An 18,423-nucleotide genomic window follows, 5' to 3' on the forward strand; every position below is an offset into this window, starting at 1 on the left:
ATTCAATCGAAACCGAGCGTTGTTGGCCGTGGTGCAGTGCTGGTGTAAAGGAGCAAAGTAAAGGAAATCGTACGCTGGTGCGCTGTTCGCAATCTGGTAGCAAACGGTACGAGCGAAGAATTTTCGCTGTCGAGTGTACAGTTTTTCGGTGCCAAGGTGTTGCAAATTGAAAATCGGAAAAGGAATTAATTCAGTGCTGATTGGTGGAAAACATAACCAGCGAGGTGTGTTTTCTTCACGACAGGCTTCAGTGGATAAAATGGTGGAAACTATTGGAATAATGTCGACAGCGGTGGCCTATCCAGTGGTGATACTGCTGTTACTAACAGCAAGGATGTCGTTGTGCGGTGAGTTTATGTCAGAATGTATCTCCCTTTTTTAGGAATCAACAACAAAAAAGTTTGAACCATCTTTCCAATGAATAGATCGATATTTGATTTCCCTGACCCAAGTTCTACATCAGACTGAGACTAAAACCAAAACGCGCTTGCCTTGCGTGTTTCACATGTATTGATACTTATTATCATTCGTAAGATTCTAGCGAATGTGGTTTGATTTGTTTATTTTTCCAACAAGCGAACCACGCTTGAACTCATCCTTACTGCTACATTTTGATCTGACAGTACGATATAATTCGATTTCATTGCATCCATTTCAGCCCGCTTTTGGGAAGACAAATTGACATTCGCAGTTGATAAGCTATACGAAGAACGATGTTCATTTGGTACATAATGAGACGATTTCTGGGAAAAGTTTGCACCCGAGAGCCGTGATTATGGTGGTGGAAAAATAATTATCTGTTTCAAATTTGTATTTCAAAGATATTACCATTATGTACATATTGTAGCGTGTTTGTTTGATTGTGCCACATCAGGATAGTAATAAGGAATTTTGGAATGTTGTATCAATCATGCTGCGATTCCCGAATACTAAACTATATCTACCGGCGTTATTAAAAATTCTCAACATTCAGTGCTCTGATATACCATTGGCGAAAATCCGGACGGACACATATAAGCTTAACCTTACAGGAATAGACCATGAGAGTGTCCGGGTACGGGGGGAAGTAGGGGAATAATTATTCTCGAACCTCATTGCTTCCCTTACTATTTCCATAAATGCGTGCTTCTGCTTTGAAGCTGAGCTGGTAAAGTGCAACCAAGCAAACAGAATCGTAATGGAAAGCACCCAAAATCTGCACTCACTAATACCATTCCGACCAAATTCTGGCCCAGGCGAAATGACTGATCGTCGGTAATGCTTCCGCTCTAATGAGCTTGCTTGCTTTATCAGTTGGTCTTTTCTAGGCATTCTGCGCTGTATGTGTGTGTGTGGTAAAACTATACGTTCGCTCATTTGTGATGCACAAAAGGGCGCACACCCGTTCCTGGTCGCGTCCAGAAATCTTCCCTTAATGAGATCGTTGACAAGTGCGAGGAAGCGGAAGGAAATGAGCATTTAAATTGTCCATCCGGAGTTGGATGGGTTTGTGGCGCAGGCACACAAAAAATAATAATGGTCGAAAGAACTAATGCAAGCGTCGGGAGGCGATGCCGTTGATGAAAGGGGACAAGCCCAGGACGAGCAGGGGTGAGAGCAATCGTTTGCTTCCGGATTCCACAACGTCCTGACAGAAGGTAGTCCCCAACCAGGTTCGGTACATGCGGAGTGCTGCCGTTAGTGATAAAGGGAAGGTCGTACTGTTCGTTGAGTGTTTCACTGTTCGTCGTCCTGACGGTGGCCCGCTTCCATGTGCTTAGGGAATTCGATTATTGCTCTTGCCTTTCCTTTAGCGAGACAGCGATGAGTTACTAATGAGAACTGAAGTGTAATGGAAGTGAAGGTAATGTGACGCTTGTGACGGAGCGATGATGGTGTGGAAATTGTCCCGCACACTTTACGGCAGGATGGAAAAACTGGCTCCTTTACTGTCCCAACAATGCGGGTTTCTTCCACATTCTGTTTTCCGTTTTCGCATCTGATGTAGTGTAAAAATTAAGTGTTTTGACACATCGAAGCTGTATGGAAAAGAGCAGTGAAGAATTCTGTTTCGATGCGATGCGATGTAAAACGTTGTATACAATTGAAGTAAGGAGAAAATACTTAAATATTTCATACAGCTTTCCACAAGATTTTACTTCCAAATTTTCTTCCACAAAATAAAACATGATTTTGATAAGAATTTTCAAGAGCCTTAAGCTTATTACTCTGTGCGATACGTTTACAAGTTGGCAAGGATTCGAGGTAAAGTGAGATAAAGAAATATAAACAATAAACTTTGGAGAACTGTAGGATTTGCACTTTCGTTGAAAGTATTTTATGACGATTTTGCAAGAAATTTTTATTAGTGTCTTTTGTTACATCTCTGGATTTTTGATGTAAAACGACCCCTGGATGGACGAGAATCGTATATTGCAATGTTTCAAGAGTTTGTCTGTCCATCTGGGTCATAAAACTTCGACATATCAGTAATCCCTTTCCTTGATAGTTATTGCAACACCCTGTATTGAAGTACGATGAAACAAGAATAATGATACACGTTTGTTTGTCAGCAATTTCTTTTACATGACAAAACCTCCACCAGTGAAATCACAATACAGCTAAACGTTTGTAAACTGCCACCAAAGCTTTAGCTAAAGCGGTTGCAATTTAGTGGAAAAAGTTACCCGTCTCCTTCGGAACGTTAGACCGGAGCACAACAGTTCACAGAATACCGGATCGGGGCAACATTGGTTGCCGTATGGTACACGATGGGACATAAATAGGATGGCAAAACTGAAGAATGGGCACAAACTTTACCCAACTCGACCATTGTAAAAACTGCCGGCAAAGGTGCAGGCTTGATTAACGACACTTTTATTGCTTTGTGTGCAGCTTAGTCGTTTTGGGTTGCAGTTTTACGGTATGTGCACTGGGAAGGATGTAAGGATGAATGTGTTCCAGGATTACATCAACTGGAGGCGGGCATGGATGATGAAAGGGAGTGTAACCGACGGGCATTGTTTGTGGCGTACTGTGGGACACATGATGGCTCTGTTTTGGTGGGAACTTTTCCAATAAATATTGGCTGCAGTTCGTTGCATTTCAGGTCCAGGTGTGCGGTACTAACAATAACAAAAAACGTTTGGTTGAAATGGATCTCCATAAAGCTATGGCGTTCAAATAGATGAGATTTAATGTTTTATCATTAAGTAGTACTGCTTTTTGTTCAAAACGAGTGAAAGAATTCGACGAATGAATTTTTAGTTCATTGTTATAGCATTCTATTCATTTTTTGCCCAGCTCGACTACCTTCCATTATTAACAATATATCGTGTTTTGATACATCTCATATTGGAATAGCGCGTCTTCGAAATCACATTAGTTTCTACGCCTGGAGTATGGGACGATGATCGTATCACGAAAACCCCAATCGTGTCTTATTGGATTGTTATTGCATCACTCGGATGAACGTTTCGCACGTGATAGATTGTGGGAGTGAATGCTATTTTCTTCCCTTGTAAATTCATCTAAAATGCATGCTTCAGTTTGGGTTGAATCGAGAAACTGAAGTAATGGAATGTTCTTCTTGGACTGGTATCAAATCATGCTCTTTACTCGTAATATCCATCCTAACGTATGAATACAAGATGAGGCCGCTATCGTTGCACAATCCTTAGGAAGAAAATCGATTGTTTAGCCCTAACGGTAGACGGTAAACGGTAGACATTACAAAAGGAAATACAGCAATGTGTGAAGAGAATGAGATTTGAAGCTTTTTTGATGAAAAAATCGGTACGTGTTTGTATGCGAGATACTAGTTGTTGCAGTGCAGTATGCACAAAACGGAACGCTTCCTCGACCATATGGTACGTGGAAGATCGGAAATGTCTTCAAAGTTCATATGGTGACCGGTTGTAACCGGTTGTTATCACCACCGACACTAGTGTTGTAGTGTAATCCCGTTTGCACAATCTCCATGCATTCATAGAATGCATTATGCCGCTGAAAGCATTATGCCGGGCCGGGACATCGCCAGGCATGGTGTATGGCTGACATCGAGCTCACCGAGATATGACATGCAAACAGTACCGTGTGGTGAAGACATTCAGCAGAACTTGGCGAAGTTGCAGTTTCGTGCAGCTGTGACCATAAAGTTCCCTTTTGACAAGTGGTCTGCCGTGGTCGGAAGCAACGTACATGCTGCAACATGGGAATTTTCAATCTGAAATCCCAAATCTGGAAAGCATTGCAAAGGGATTTTGAAATTGGCTTAGTTCCTTGCGGTTGGCGTCGAGTTGTTTAATGGGAAGCAGGCAGGGTGCGAAAGATGGTGGGACTTATGAGAACTCGATTCCAACCGCAACTGTCGGTCGATTCTTTGTGGTTGTAGTTTTGCTCGGGAAGTTGATTTTCCACCAGTACCGAGTGAATGTGGTATTAAAAAGCGCTAGGTAATGGTGTAGGTAGGGCACTGGTTTTGGGTCACGGAATCGTTGGCCCGGAAAGCGGAAATCGAATATCGACCTGCGAGTCCTATTGCTGCTTTCTATCATATTCCTACCCCTATGCGTGGTATTTGCGGACGTACAGTCGACATGGTGTGGTCGGAAAAATCACGGTCGCCGGCTAGAAGTGATTACGAAAAAAAAAGAAATAGATTGCCGAGTAAAACAAGACCGGCGTCAGACAAGGTGAAACGTGACGTGTTTAGGCGGCTCAAACGGTGTAACTTCTTCGGGGACGACTTTCTATTTCTGTAGAGAATGGTGTTGCATGGTTGCGAGAAGAACTCGATTAACCTACAGATGTTGGAGGGCAATGAAATGTGACCGTTCAGGCATGGCCATTGTGGTCTAGTGGTCATGATGGAGCCTATCAAGGACGTAATTCCGTTTTCACCGACAGATTGGTGATGCAGAACGGTAGAAAAACACAGGATCAATCGTTTGATTCAGTTTGCGTAATTTTACGCTCAGTAGAGATTTGGGAGAAAATAGTAGCATAAAGGTTTGGCACTATCTGAGTGTTTTACTGCGAAAGTAATACAAAACTTGTTGCGTTGGAGCAGAAAGTTCGTGACTTACCGACTACAGGCAACTAATATGAAACGTGCTTGGTATAAAAATGTTAAATTATTAAAACATAAAGCATTTTGCTTCAGCCCTGTCCATTCCTTTTTTTCTTCAGCTTTGCTAACGTAGTTCCTAAAGTTGATAAACTTCACACGCGTAGAAGATCCAACTTTTCCGGACCGGTTTGGTTTATTATTTTAATGAGCCTTATTTGACGGCCACGGATCCCGCTTGCGGCAGTTGGCAAAACAGTCGCACAATCGTTGTTGCTGACTTTACTGGAAACGAACTCCTCCGTCTTTGGGCGATGGATAAGCAGGAAGCGATACAGGAAAACTTTCCCCCAAACGCTGCCACCAGAGCAGTCACTTCACTTTATTTTTCAGCACAGAAGCTTTCCACACTCGGGCGAACAGCGAACCGGGTGCTCGGTGCGCTGGCGATCGTTCGGAAGCAGAAGTTGGGCAAGACCGTTTCCTGCCGCCCCGTGGGACTGTGAGCTGTGAAATTTAGGTTCTGGCCGACTCGCTAAGATCTCGCGACGCAGTCGGTTGATCTGCACGAGACCATGCCCTGTGGCTGCCCTGTTTTGACACTTGCACTGGTATCGCTCTCTGGGCCCGGCTGCAAAGCTCTTAATTCAATCAGCCGGAAAGCTATGATTTTCAATCCTCGCGAGAAAATTGGCGAGTTGGCAAGCGCCAAAAAGGATCGCGGACCGGGCGGAAAAACTTTGAATGGAAAATAAAATAAAACTGATCTTCCCAATGCTTTCATTGGCTTAACGGTCGGTGCACTGTGTAATAAAAAGAGGGAATATGGCAAAGAGGGCATCCGGATCCGGATGCTCGTTTGGAGGGAAACAAAGTTTCCATAAATATTAAAACTTCCTCTCGCAAGCATGACATATCCATTCGGCCTACAGTTTTGCGTGCGAAGCTGAGATGGATTAGAAGGTCAATAGCGTTATGCGGGGTGAAGACTTGCGATTGAGGCGAGGAAATTTGTTGAGAAAGTTTAATTGCATCTTATCAGCGCAGCTGATTAGGCTCTCACAAAGGTTTTCGTTGGTTGGTGGAGGGGAACTGGATAAACTGCTTTCTTTGCGCTTGGGTTATTTTGTGCATTGGACGTTATTCGCCCTTGGGTCTGCGATCCGACGATTGCGATAGTAGCGCACTGTTGAAATTTGAAACAGGGAGAGTAGCTATAGTTCACGGCAACCTTCTGTGAGTGATTGTAGAGAACAAGTTTGGAAAATGGTTAAAGTTTTAGCCACAAATCTTCTGTAACAAACATTTTATTTGGAGAATGTAAGAAATAACGCACAATATTAATATCCTTGCATATTTGAGAAAAAAACTCGATTTTGAAGGAAATTTATATTGCAAGCTTCTTTGCATTTTATGTATCATTAATAGAATACAAGACTAATTGAAATAAATAAAAAAATGACGCATTAATGAATGATTTAAAAAGGTTTTATTATAGATAGCATCCTACAACTTCACTACAGAATCCACAAAAAGGATAAAATTTAAAATTGTAGTTAATCATACAATTATAGCAAACCGGTAGGGCGAGAAATTCATAGAAACTGGGCAATTGAAATCAGAAGAAACCAAAACCACTTACCATCGGTTGTAGTGGGTTCTCAAGGAAATTCTATCTCTTAAACTTTCCAAACAAGTTCCACCCCTTGGTTGGGTACTGAAGCACCTGGGGGATAGAAATTCTTTCCATAACTTTAACTACTAATAGAGACTCCATAGCTTGCGATCGTTCTTGACAAACTTGAGATATTTCAAACCAACAAACCGAACGAGTTAGCTAATATGCTAACATGTTCTGCGACCGTTGTAAAACTTCTCCGTCAAGCATGTCTTTTTGACCGACTTTCCAACAAAAACGTGAAAGCAACAGCCCGGCGACAGATCATCCGCTTACGGCTGGTTGCAGCACCTGGTAAACTTTTGCCAACTTCCCTCCCAGGCACCAACCACGTAACACTCAGTATTCTGTGTAAAAGTTTCATAAGTTGGCAGTGCTGGGAAGAGACCCCGCTGGAGAGCAATGGAGCCTGAACCGTCCGAGGTGATAATACTTTCATCGACTTCAGAAATGCTTTCCGCGAAAGCCTTTTTACTGTGTGAGTGAATATTCAACCCTTCCGGAGCGATACTACCTTAAACAGAGATTAAAAGAAAACATGATTTGGAAGATGGAAATAAAAATCTTTTTCGATTAAAAAAAGCAAAACGCTGGTATACACTCAGGTGCGTTGCGCTAAAATGATGATGATGTTGAAAGGAGTTTTTTAAAGAGTAAGTAGGGTTTCTTTATTCATCATAAGATTATTTTATTTATATAAGTAATGTACAATTTGATGATAATAGGGGGAACAAACTGCAGACTGGATTTACCAGCAAACAAAGAGAAACAAACTGGAATGATTTTTTAATTGAAGATGTATAATGAATATTAGTTGATTCGGAATCAATTAAGAGCAATGCTTTCACAGGGCGGATTATTGGATAAAAGAACAATAGTATTTTTTATATAAGTATCAGTGGAGAGGATGGTTGTTGACGTGGTGGCTCCTTACATTGAGAAAATGACAGTATCCACCTACCTTGTACACAATAAGCTGTTAAATTTGTTCAATAGCCATCATGAATGGGCTCGTTTCATCCTTAAACACTAATAAGAGTCTCCATAATGTCGACATAAGCATCCTGGTCTGCAATGATCGGATCATGAACAGCAGGTTTACAACTCAATTTTTCACTTTATGCTCGAAATTATGTTCAAAATCACGGCCCAAGGAAAGAAAACATTTGCTATAAAAATAACCGTAAAGTCTACCAATCACCCCACCACCTTGTCGAAGGGAAGTGCAAACTTTCCAATCACTTCAGCTATTGCCTACAAAGAGTACACAAAAAAAGCGAACACCATCTTCCATCCGGGTGCCGGAATGGGAGCGAAAGACAAACGGTACAAGCAAGACAAGTCCAGATGGGGAAAAAGTTCTACCAAAACTTTACCCCACAGTCCGCTGTGCTGAGTTTTCCCCGGTGAGACTGTTGGTCAAATCTTCGGCTGGTGTGAAGTTCAGTCCCCACGTTGTATTGAGTCATCCGAAGACAAGCTCCAGGAAAGGACATCGCAGGTCTGGGAAAATCTTCGCAAAAGTGCGGAACGGTTGGGGAGTTTTTATCGCCCCATGTGAAAACATTGTGAACCATTATTTTCCTCAACTTGTTCCGAGAGCTCTTCTTGAGGTTTTAAAGTTTTGTTGGTATGCTGAAATAGTGAAATGAAAGAAGGTGCAAGAGGACGTGTATGAATGTTTATGATATTTAAAGAAGAATGAAGACAACCATAACTAGCACATAAAGAATCGACCATGTAGCTTTACATTTGTGCGAGGTTTCAAAAGCTTTCGTATGGTTATGTCAGTTTCACACTACGTACAACGATGCAGTTTCGAAAATGGAGGTTTAGTATTCCATCTTTTCTTATGCATAGTTCATTTTAGCTCCAAAGCATTCGCTTAGGATGATTGTATTGCATTTCATTTGCAGGGTTTCCCTGCATCAATAGAGTTGCTCATTCAATGAAAAACGTTGGAAATTGACTTCTCTATGACTTTAGTTGGCTTGTCGGGAGACTTTGCTTGAAATCGAGTAGTTGGTCAAGGGCAGTGATAAATTTACCTCACAATGAATGGTTTTCAAGAAAATAAGAAAACATATTGACAAGTATCATTAAGGTATTAATTGATGGTAATTTTCAAATAAATGTAAATCAAAACAAGAAATGTATATAATAACGCTCTTGAAATAAACTAATACGGAATAATTAGTTACAAGATAACTGTGCATACCATATTTAAAGAATAAGAAGTCTCTCTAATACCCAAATTTGAAATTTGCTAGTAGGAATTGATATAATCAACCTCATGATTTTTTTTTTAATTTAGACGTGGGAATGGTTTGTTTGTATGACTCGTGTTCCTTGCAAGTTTGATATGTTCATTTTTGTGGCACATGTACATATCCAGTCCTCGTGATACACGAGTCGTCTTATACGAGTAATGAGATACGATTAGCATTTGTTAGGAGATATTTCATTCTCTGAACCGTTCAAGGGCATCTTATCCCGGGCATTAAGAATAGGTCCCGTTCTATATGAATAAAACAGAATCTGATTTATCTGTCGATTCGGATGCGACAGCTGGTTTCGAGTATTTGACTATAGAGGGCATCATGCACATCGATCGAGTTAATTCCCTGTCGTGGATAACTTGTTAACGTGTAATCGATCGATTCCAATCAAAACGGATATTAAGAGTGTTTAATATTTATTTCTTGAGCTGGTGCACTTAGTGTGCACTGTGTTTCGTGCTGTAAAATACGCCAGATGCAAGTTACAACAAATACGGAATATAATTCACGTTATAATAATTGTAAAGCTTGATGATTCGCAATTAACCGTTCTACAAGCAGCGCTATGACGCATTGTGCCATGATCAGAATCGATAAAAAGAAGAAAACTAAAATCGATAAAAAAAGAAAACTAACGCACATAGTAAGGGCATCGTAGGATTCGGTCGCTTTCAAACACTTTTGTTTTAAAGCAGTTATTTTTTTTTAATTTTAGCTCCTGAAAAATATAAGCCGTATAAAAATACCTACATTTAAAGAAACGGAGAGCCCTGTTATATTTTATTATTCTTCGAGACATGTCTAACCCGAAGCCATTGCACTGTCTCGAATGTTTATCAACATGAAGAAGACAAACGAGCGAAGCAGCGTTGCACACATACACAATATAAAAAAGGAATTGTCCGGAAAAGGGTTCAAGTACGCAAGCATGAATTGTGCAACGATCAAGTGCAAGCTGTGAATACTTTAACGCTCTGTCGCCGTTTTCAACCCGTTTTGCTGTTGTCACCTCTCCTTTGCTCCAGTAGCGTTGCTTCACGAGGCTCGTCTATCATTTTGGTAAACTTGTAAGCAAGTTGACGCTTTGCTACCCATTTTCCGGTCTGCTTTGGCAGTGGAAAGCACCAGAAAAACTTGGAACAATTGTGTGGAACACATTGTACGGGTTAGGAACAGCGGAAGGAAAGAAGAATTATCAAGTACAAGTCGAACGAACTAATGCAGGACGGTTCCGGCCGTTGGGAAGGCGGAATACTTGAAACACTTTTTCTCGATCGATTTTGCACGGACCGAGATGGGAAAAAAGATCGTACATTGTACAGCTGCACTTTGTGGCTTTTACAATGCACGACTGCGGCAAGGATAACTATCGTTGAAGCAGCGTTTCTTCTGCCGTTCCGTTCGAGTGGAAATGAAAAAGTGTTCCATCCATCGCCAGAACCAACTGTATATAGATACGGCGAGGATTGCGCAGTGCAAGTCCACAAGAAATGAGTGCAGAAACGATGATAAGAAAAGTTGCGTTTTTCCTGCACACAGTTTAATTTTCCTATCCAGCTTTACTGTGTGATTGTGTGCTTTTTTACTCCATATGTACGCTTTCGTGTGGAAGATGCACTATCTTCCGAACCTTTAGTGCACATTTCAACCGGAAATAATAACGATAAGCAACTTGCCGGCAGTCCCCGCAAAGTCGTTTGTGGTGAGAATAAATGGGCCGGTGGTTGTTTATCATTTCCAGCATCGGTTTCAGAATTGAATCCTTATACAGAGTATTCTTCAACAGGCGAAGCGAAATGAGCATTCTGGCTGTAGCTTGTTTTTCTTTAAATTCTGCCAAGTGGACGTTTCTGTTTTGTTGATTCATTTGCAGACGTTTCTTGATGAATGACGTCCGAAGTGGATTATACAATGTTTGCAAAGGCTCTTGTGGGGAGGATGAAAAATCGCACCAAGAAAGTTTTCGCACCACCCGTCGCGCGAGGGATTGCTTTGTGGGTTCGATTAATTAATGTTGCTGATGTGCTGTGATGCTTATGGTTTGCGTTTTTTTTTTGCTCTTCCTCTGTCGGATTCCTTTGCCAGTTCCAGCGCACTTCATGGATGTGGAGCAACACTTTCGAAACATCGATTTGGACGCGGAGCAGACTGAAGCTCGGTACGATCAGGAGATGCTCTCTGACATCATTAACGATAACGATCGAGGTGAGCTTCAGAAGGCGGAATCGTGTCTGGTTGACGATTACAAGTACGACCACGGACAGAAGGTAGGTGGCAGGTTGTGGATGTTACTTACAGTACGGTATTTGTGCTGGAAAATGATGTGCCTTATTTTCTCCTTTCCTATAGATACAACGACTCGATCCGTGTGAAATTTGTCTCTGCATCGATGGTGAAATATTCTGCTGGTGGAAACAGTGCGGTAAGTGGAGCTTAGTAACGTTGAAGGGTGGAAAATTTGGTTGAATTCATATAATACAAAACAATAAGGGAGGTTTTTCACACACACACGGGAAAATCTCTGCTTGACTTGGGAAAATGAAGGCAAGTACTTGGTCTTGACACGAATTATTTTCAATGCGCATCTGCTCTGAAATAATTGAATGTTAGTTAAATGTTTCAATGTTTTTAATTTTTTTTTAAATGTTTGTGTGATAAAAAAATGAAACATAATATTGCTAATTACCCATTTAAAGCAAGCGTCAAATAAATAAAACGCTTTTGTGTAAGGGATGGTGCAGTAAATAATAGCTACATTTTCATGCTGTCTGATAAAACCTTACATGATCCAGACAGCATTGTGCAGTAAGGCAGATTGGGTTAGTAAAACCTTTTCCCGCAACCATACGTCACGTGCGATGGACAATCTTTTATCTGTCCGTCGTAAATTAATGCTACCCTTTTACCACATCACAAACCGATCGATATGTAGTGTTTTATAGACCCATAAGCCTATCCGATGCTTTTTGGCAGCATTTAGGTCAGGCTTATAATCAGATGAACATTTTTCATCTACAAGCATGTGATATTCCATTCCGATGTTCCATGTAGTTGTCCTGTTGTTGGCTGTATCGTAATTTATCTCTTTCGAACAGACTCGGCCGCTCCTAAATTCATAATGCAATTTATGGGCATACGCTTTGTGCGATAAAAGAGGCTATAGCTGGATAGGAGTAAGGACACAAGGCTTGAAAATCGAGTGTGTCACTTAAGGTAATGCAATTTTTCAGCAATTTTGGCATAGTTCCAAAGCTAAAAATACTCCGCGGTGAATTGGAGGAAAATTGGAAAAGGAAAAATCTTTGCTGTATTTGCGCTATCGTGAACTTATGGAAAATGAGTTGAAAATTATATTTCAATCTAGTTTTCAATATTTTTTTTGTTTCCTGAATGCCACGATTTTCCATATGATCTGTTAAACAGTTATCTGTACAAGAATTGTTATATGAAAAGCGAGATATATTAGGTCCTATAATCCGTCGTTGAATCAAACAAGGTATCGAAATTTGGTAGATGATTAACCTATTATCCCTACAAATAGCCATCCGTTTTTAGGTTATTTGGTTATGCTCTAACATCAATGCAATAAGATTTGTTCGATGAAAGTTGTTAAGTAACCTACCTTCTTTCACAGATTCATTTGCTAAATCTGCCGAAGAATCGGAATCCCAAATAGGAGCTTCTCAACAAGAATCAAAAAGTGATCTACCTTCATCAGAGTTGATATCTGAGGCATCAACCGCCACCAGCACAGCTAACGCAGTAGGCATACCAACGACAAAGTCACAAGGACCCTTGGACTCAACATCCATGGACGGTAACGATGACAGCAATGGTGCAACACGGCTGACACTATCAGATTCACTGACTGACGGTGACACCACGGTTGTTAGTAGTACGTTACCGATCTCGACACCCTCATCACGTGGCCAGAGCACAGATCATGCTTCTTCAGAAGCGGTTACCCATCACGGATCGGTACACACGCCGGACACGATCGAAGGAATTCCTAAAAATATTTTGAGCTTCCCCCAAACGCCTCCAATAATGATGTATCGTCCGGTAGCAACGGGGCCAATAACGAGTATCCCACCAAAAGAGGGAAAATTCGCGGATGGTAGTCGAAAATCGAAACATGGATCTACAATTGATGACCGAACGTTGGAAAGCAACAAACCCAGCTACAAGTTGTTATGCGAATTTAAAACGATTATGAAAAAAACCGTGTCAAATGGTGATCGGAAACCAACAGTAGCCATTGCAAGTGACGCTTTGCCGAAAGTTTTCCCGATTGATTCTAGCAGGAAGAAACCTTTAAAAAAAGCTTACGGCAAAACGCTTGAAGGAACGTTTATCAACAATGGTAAAAGTTCTCAACCCCCGCAAGTCAAGTCCGGTTTGGAACAGCAACAGCAGTTTGGGGGTTATGGTCACGGAATGATTCACGAGCCAGAGTCCGAACGGCGATCAGCAACGGTTCAACAGAGAAATCACGATCGCGATGTTCCACAGCACTACATCATCACCTCATCGGGGCATGTGGAAATGTTTGACGATAGTGGAGCGATGGGTGGGTCAGAAGTTGGCACTGAAAACCAGGACACACGTATCCCGGAAGCAGACGGGTTTGAGAAGCAGCAGTATCGGGACGTACTCAGCTTCGACGGACGAGTGTCTTCCCGTGTGGTGCAAGATCAACCCACAAACGGTTTAAATGATGAAGATTCTGAAGACACGGATAGTGATGAAGAAGACACGCAAGAGGATACGGGTGAGCAGCAACCAGAAGATGCAGTTGCTATTGCGCCAGCGATCATGCTAACGACAAATGTCACCCAAGGCAAATACAGTCTTGGGGAAAGGCAGCCGTCGACGCAGCAGCCTGCCTCATCAGCATCGGTTATTGATATTCTCAATTCAACCACACTCGAGACGGACTACGTCGATGGAATGAATCATTCGGAGCTGATCTATCCGGAAGTTCCGTCGATTAGTAGTAGCGGTGGCAGTAGTAGTATTATTAGCAGTAGCACTACCAAATCCCCAACGAAACAGGATCAAAGTGGACAGCACTGTGTTGTAATGGGTAAGTGTGTAAGAATTGCGTTAGTTTCAAATATTGGACGGAATCATACTCTAAGCCAGCTTTTTTGTATGCGTTTTGACGTTTCCGGGCTTATTCGCTTACAGCTCGCCATACAAATGGCAAGCCAAGTTAAGCCTAGGAAGGAAGGATTAGATTGGTTTCCTAATGAACGTAGCTAACCCAAGCTAGACAAATGTCAAAACAAAGAATTTTGCTAGCTAGTCTGAGCCAGGTTAGGCTATGTTTCCCGTGTGCGAAAAAGGTTAGCAAATTTTTTTAACGAAAACAACTGGAAAAGAATTATTTTAATAATCAAGCTTACATATTATTTCAAATGAATTGAAATTAAAATTCAATTTCTATGCTTTAATCGATTTTTCTCAAATTGTAATTTCACAAAAATGTGTCATCTTTATGTGAAAATGCTATGTCCTTATGAATCTGTACAGAATGATACAGCCCGGTACATGGATTATTTGGCAGATACAGGCTAAAAGCTTAAGCTTTCTAACTTAGAGTATGATCTGCCTCATTATTGCAGGAACATACACAATGAATAATGTTAATTTTCACTTTACCACTCGTTCCTTCTACAGGTGTTACATATCCGGTGGGGGCAGTGCTAAAACAGGAAACTGGAAACTGCTTGCAGTGCGTGTGTGTCGCTGGTCCGGAAAATGATCCTGCCCCAAGGGTAACATGTACACCACTAAACTGTCCTCCCTTGATACTGCCGGATATTCTGGATGGGGCTGGATTCTAAAGTGACAGTAGAAGAAATAATTAAATGCTTAAAATGGACCGAAACGAAAGGTGAGCTAAGATGGTACATTGTATTTGGAAACTTATTTTGTTACTTTACTTTGATATTTGAGTTGAATTATTGAGGTCTATTACGGCCGTACACCAAAGACAATCAATTTCTGTCACACACACTTCAGTAGTAACGCTCAATATTTTCAATTTATCATGCATTCGTTTGCGTTTCCTATGCTACCTGTAAGCTTTCCGTTTGATTGAAAAGGATATTTAACTCCACGTCTGTAGGACGACATTTTTCCAGCAAAAACGACGATGTTCAACCGTAATTACAGTAATTGAATAGAATACCGGTAAACGAAAAGCTACTGGCACTGAATCATTTGCATAGAATACATGTGCTCGACAGGTCTCTCTACCCACTGTGCTAATGCACTGAGCTGGATGTAATGTGAGCGATTTCCACAGCAAACGGAGGGATTTCACAGCTGGCGAGAGAAGTAAAAAAAGCCTCAGCGTAATGTCAAATAATCAAGTATAAATTTGCATCACTTCGTTTCATTTTGGTTCGTTCCCATGCCGGGATGAGCTGAAATCGATCGCAATTTGGTACACGAACGAACGGCAATTATGATGCGCGTTTCGAATAACAATGTTTGCAAAGTGTCTCGGTTGCTCTTTTACAGCGAGCTTTACGAATGGAATGTTCAAAAAACCTTCACAGCATACGGCTTAGCGCCTGGTCGACTTGGTTGGATGTTCATTTTTCCGTCAAAATGTCTCTACCGTTACAGTTTGGCTTGGTGACAACTAAATCAATAAAATTTCAATTTCCTTTTACACGTCAGAAAAAATGGGGCTTTCCGATCGGAAAAGGTGGTACAGCTAAAACCTATCCCGATACCGTTTGCAGGCTGATCGTATGAGTGTGTGTTGGGTTTTTTTTTAGTCATCCCCTTTATACGCTACCTGCAGAGTGGACGCCATTTTTCATCGGAGGATTTATACAGTGGTCGAAATGGGCAGGATTCGATGGGAAAGCTTTCGTTTATTTTCTGTTTTGTTCGATTGTGATAAGCCACAAGTAGGTTCTAGGCACCGGATCATGTTCGGTTATGAGGATCTGACAGTTTATTTTCTCCTTTTCCATCTAGTCCTTCTGATCCGTGGTGTTCGATTTTCCATTTTTATTGCTGTTTGTTGCGAAGCTAGCGCTTACACACGGTAGGCATTTTACACGAAATTGACCCACATCAGTTGAATGTTTTTTGGTTGGAGAGAGAAGCGTGATGGGCTAAAAGTAAAATCACAATTTTCCGCTGCTTGATATTTGGAGGTATATTTTCTTTCTGTTGATTTTTTTTGGGATATAGTTGTATTTAAAAAATACTTTTAAATTCAGCTTGGACAAACCAGTTTGATTCGTAGGAAAAAATCAGTACGATTTTTAAAATTCAATGTTTAAATGTCAGAACTTGAAAGAGCAGTGAATAAAATGTCTAAAACTTCTGAATAAAATGTCTAAATTTAAATTTACAACGTTAAACTAATTTTTACTATTTTCTAACTAAATTTAATAAATGGACCAAGTAAGGAATCATCAAAGATTTAATAGTATAGGGAAGGTAAGGAATCAACAAAGCTTTTAAAGCATACATTGTTCATTGCAATGTATGATCCTTCGCAAGATCGTAAATTTACAATTAAAATGTTTACCCTATTAAAATATCATTTTCTTCTACATTTGGTTCATGAGGTTAAGACTGTTATCGATTAATTGGTTTATTTAACGTGCAACAATAAATCATTTGTTTGATCGATTACGTATGCTTGCGACGTGTTACAAATGATGAAGATTTTTTGACATGTCCTGTTGGCATGAAATGTTGAATCGATGAGTTTTGCTTGTCATTCAATGAGTATGCTTTTTTTTGTAACCTGTAGGCAAGCTAAATGGGCAAATAATGAAGTACACGCCGCGGGGAAAAGAACGTTTACTTCATGCTTGTCGTTGTCTTCCGCAATGTTATAGCTTCCGGTCACAGTCACAGTTAATCACAGTAACGAGGGTCGAGGCGCGAGGGTCATGTTTCGAAAATAAAAATGTAATGTCTATAATACTAGATAATGCTCATTTACTTGATTATGCTTTGTTCATTCAGCTACTTTACATATTCTTTTTGTTACTGTTCTATGCTTTGGTTCAACCACATTCGTCTGATTTGGCCATTTGCTAATAAAATTATTTTTATTCTGAGTTAATCTTTTCTTACATTACTTGTAGTCGGTACACTTTGAATGTAGTCGGTACACTCGATTTTCACCTGGGTGTACATTCAGTTTGTGAATATAATCTCATTTCATTATAACAAATAATAACATTCATGTAAGCTTTGTACGTGCCATAACTGAATATGAAGATAAGAGAACAACGCTAAAAACATTCACATGTGTTTTATTATTAGAAACTTTTGTTAATTAACAATATGAAACATTTTACAGCGAGTTTAGTTTGATAAAGTCATCATAGAAATCTCTCAAGTTCATCTCGGGTCAACCGGATTAAGCGGTTAAAATAGTCAAAGCTATTCTACTAGCTGTCAGTTTAGCTCACGGAAAATCTGACGCCGGTTATTTATCTACATTATCGGCACAGCAACCTCAAGAGGTGTAAGTCTACCATTTCTGGCTTTCTTTGACCTGATTTACCCTTAGCCGGATAGTCAGTCCTGTGTACATGGGTTTGGTCTAGAAGGGATATTGGACCGGCTTGTAGTGTGAAGACCGGCGCCGCTATCAATACACCACCGGCCCTCCAGTTATTCAGGCCCCGGATAATCGACATTTTGCTGTATAGTTATTGTATGCTTACATTAATTATATTCAGTTACCTTGGTTTTAAAATTAATTTATAGCTTTAGCTATAATCGATTGGAGCTATAATATAAAAGCTTGAACCTTTTTTTTGTAAATCGAATTATTCCTATAAATTTCACCAGCCCTATCTATATGGGATTATTGTGTAAAGGTTTTTTGTATCTTGCTTACGGAAAACGTTATTTTTTTGTTTATAAAGCTTCAGTTGATTTCACTGCATATTAGAGTTATTCGAAAAGAAGAAATTATTGAAAAGAGTTTTAAAGTGTAACTAATTAATTTACTCATTATGTACATGAATGTGTATTGTTTTAACTGGGCTGTTAAATTTCATAATCGGATTTCCTGCGTATCCGTGTACCTCGAAGAGTGCTTTTATACCGCGGGCACAATGCATAAAAGCGTAGTGTTTGCTCACAATAAATAATTTGCACAAATTCAATAAACCACTGCACGATGCTTGATTATGTATCGTTGCTATTGCAGATAGTGATGTTTTTCACATTGATCTAGTTCAAACAATCAATGCCCGGTACACAAATATGTATAATTGAGTGCTACGTTATAGCAAATCGCTTTGGTTCTGTCGAACGCATAATTCGCAATAAAATTTTGACAATTGCTCAATACCGATCAAATATCGTTTCCGTGCGACATGCACGGCGCGTGTGCTGTGGTTGTTCTGTTTTATCTAGCT

At 40.4% G+C, this 18,423-nt stretch overlaps 1 protein-coding gene across 1 annotated transcript; it reads left to right on the top strand.

Moving 5' to 3' along the window:
• Nucleotides 1-259: 259 nt before the first annotated feature.
• On the top strand, nt 260-14,853 carry LOC128714859 (uncharacterized). The gene is made up of 5 exons (XM_053809740.1): nt 260-347; nt 11,090-11,271; nt 11,354-11,426; nt 12,639-14,090; nt 14,687-14,853. Exons 1-5 carry the CDS (start codon nt 260-262, stop codon nt 14,851-14,853), a joined length of 1,962 nt encoding a protein of 653 aa, XP_053665715.1.
• Nucleotides 14,854-18,423: the final 3,570 nt, after the last annotated feature.

The sequence above is a fragment of the Anopheles marshallii genome, chromosome 3 (genome assembly GCF_943734725.1).
Source record: "Anopheles marshallii chromosome 3, idAnoMarsDA_429_01, whole genome shotgun sequence".
Classification (NCBI taxonomy): Eukaryota; Metazoa; Arthropoda; class Insecta; order Diptera; family Culicidae; genus Anopheles; species Anopheles marshallii.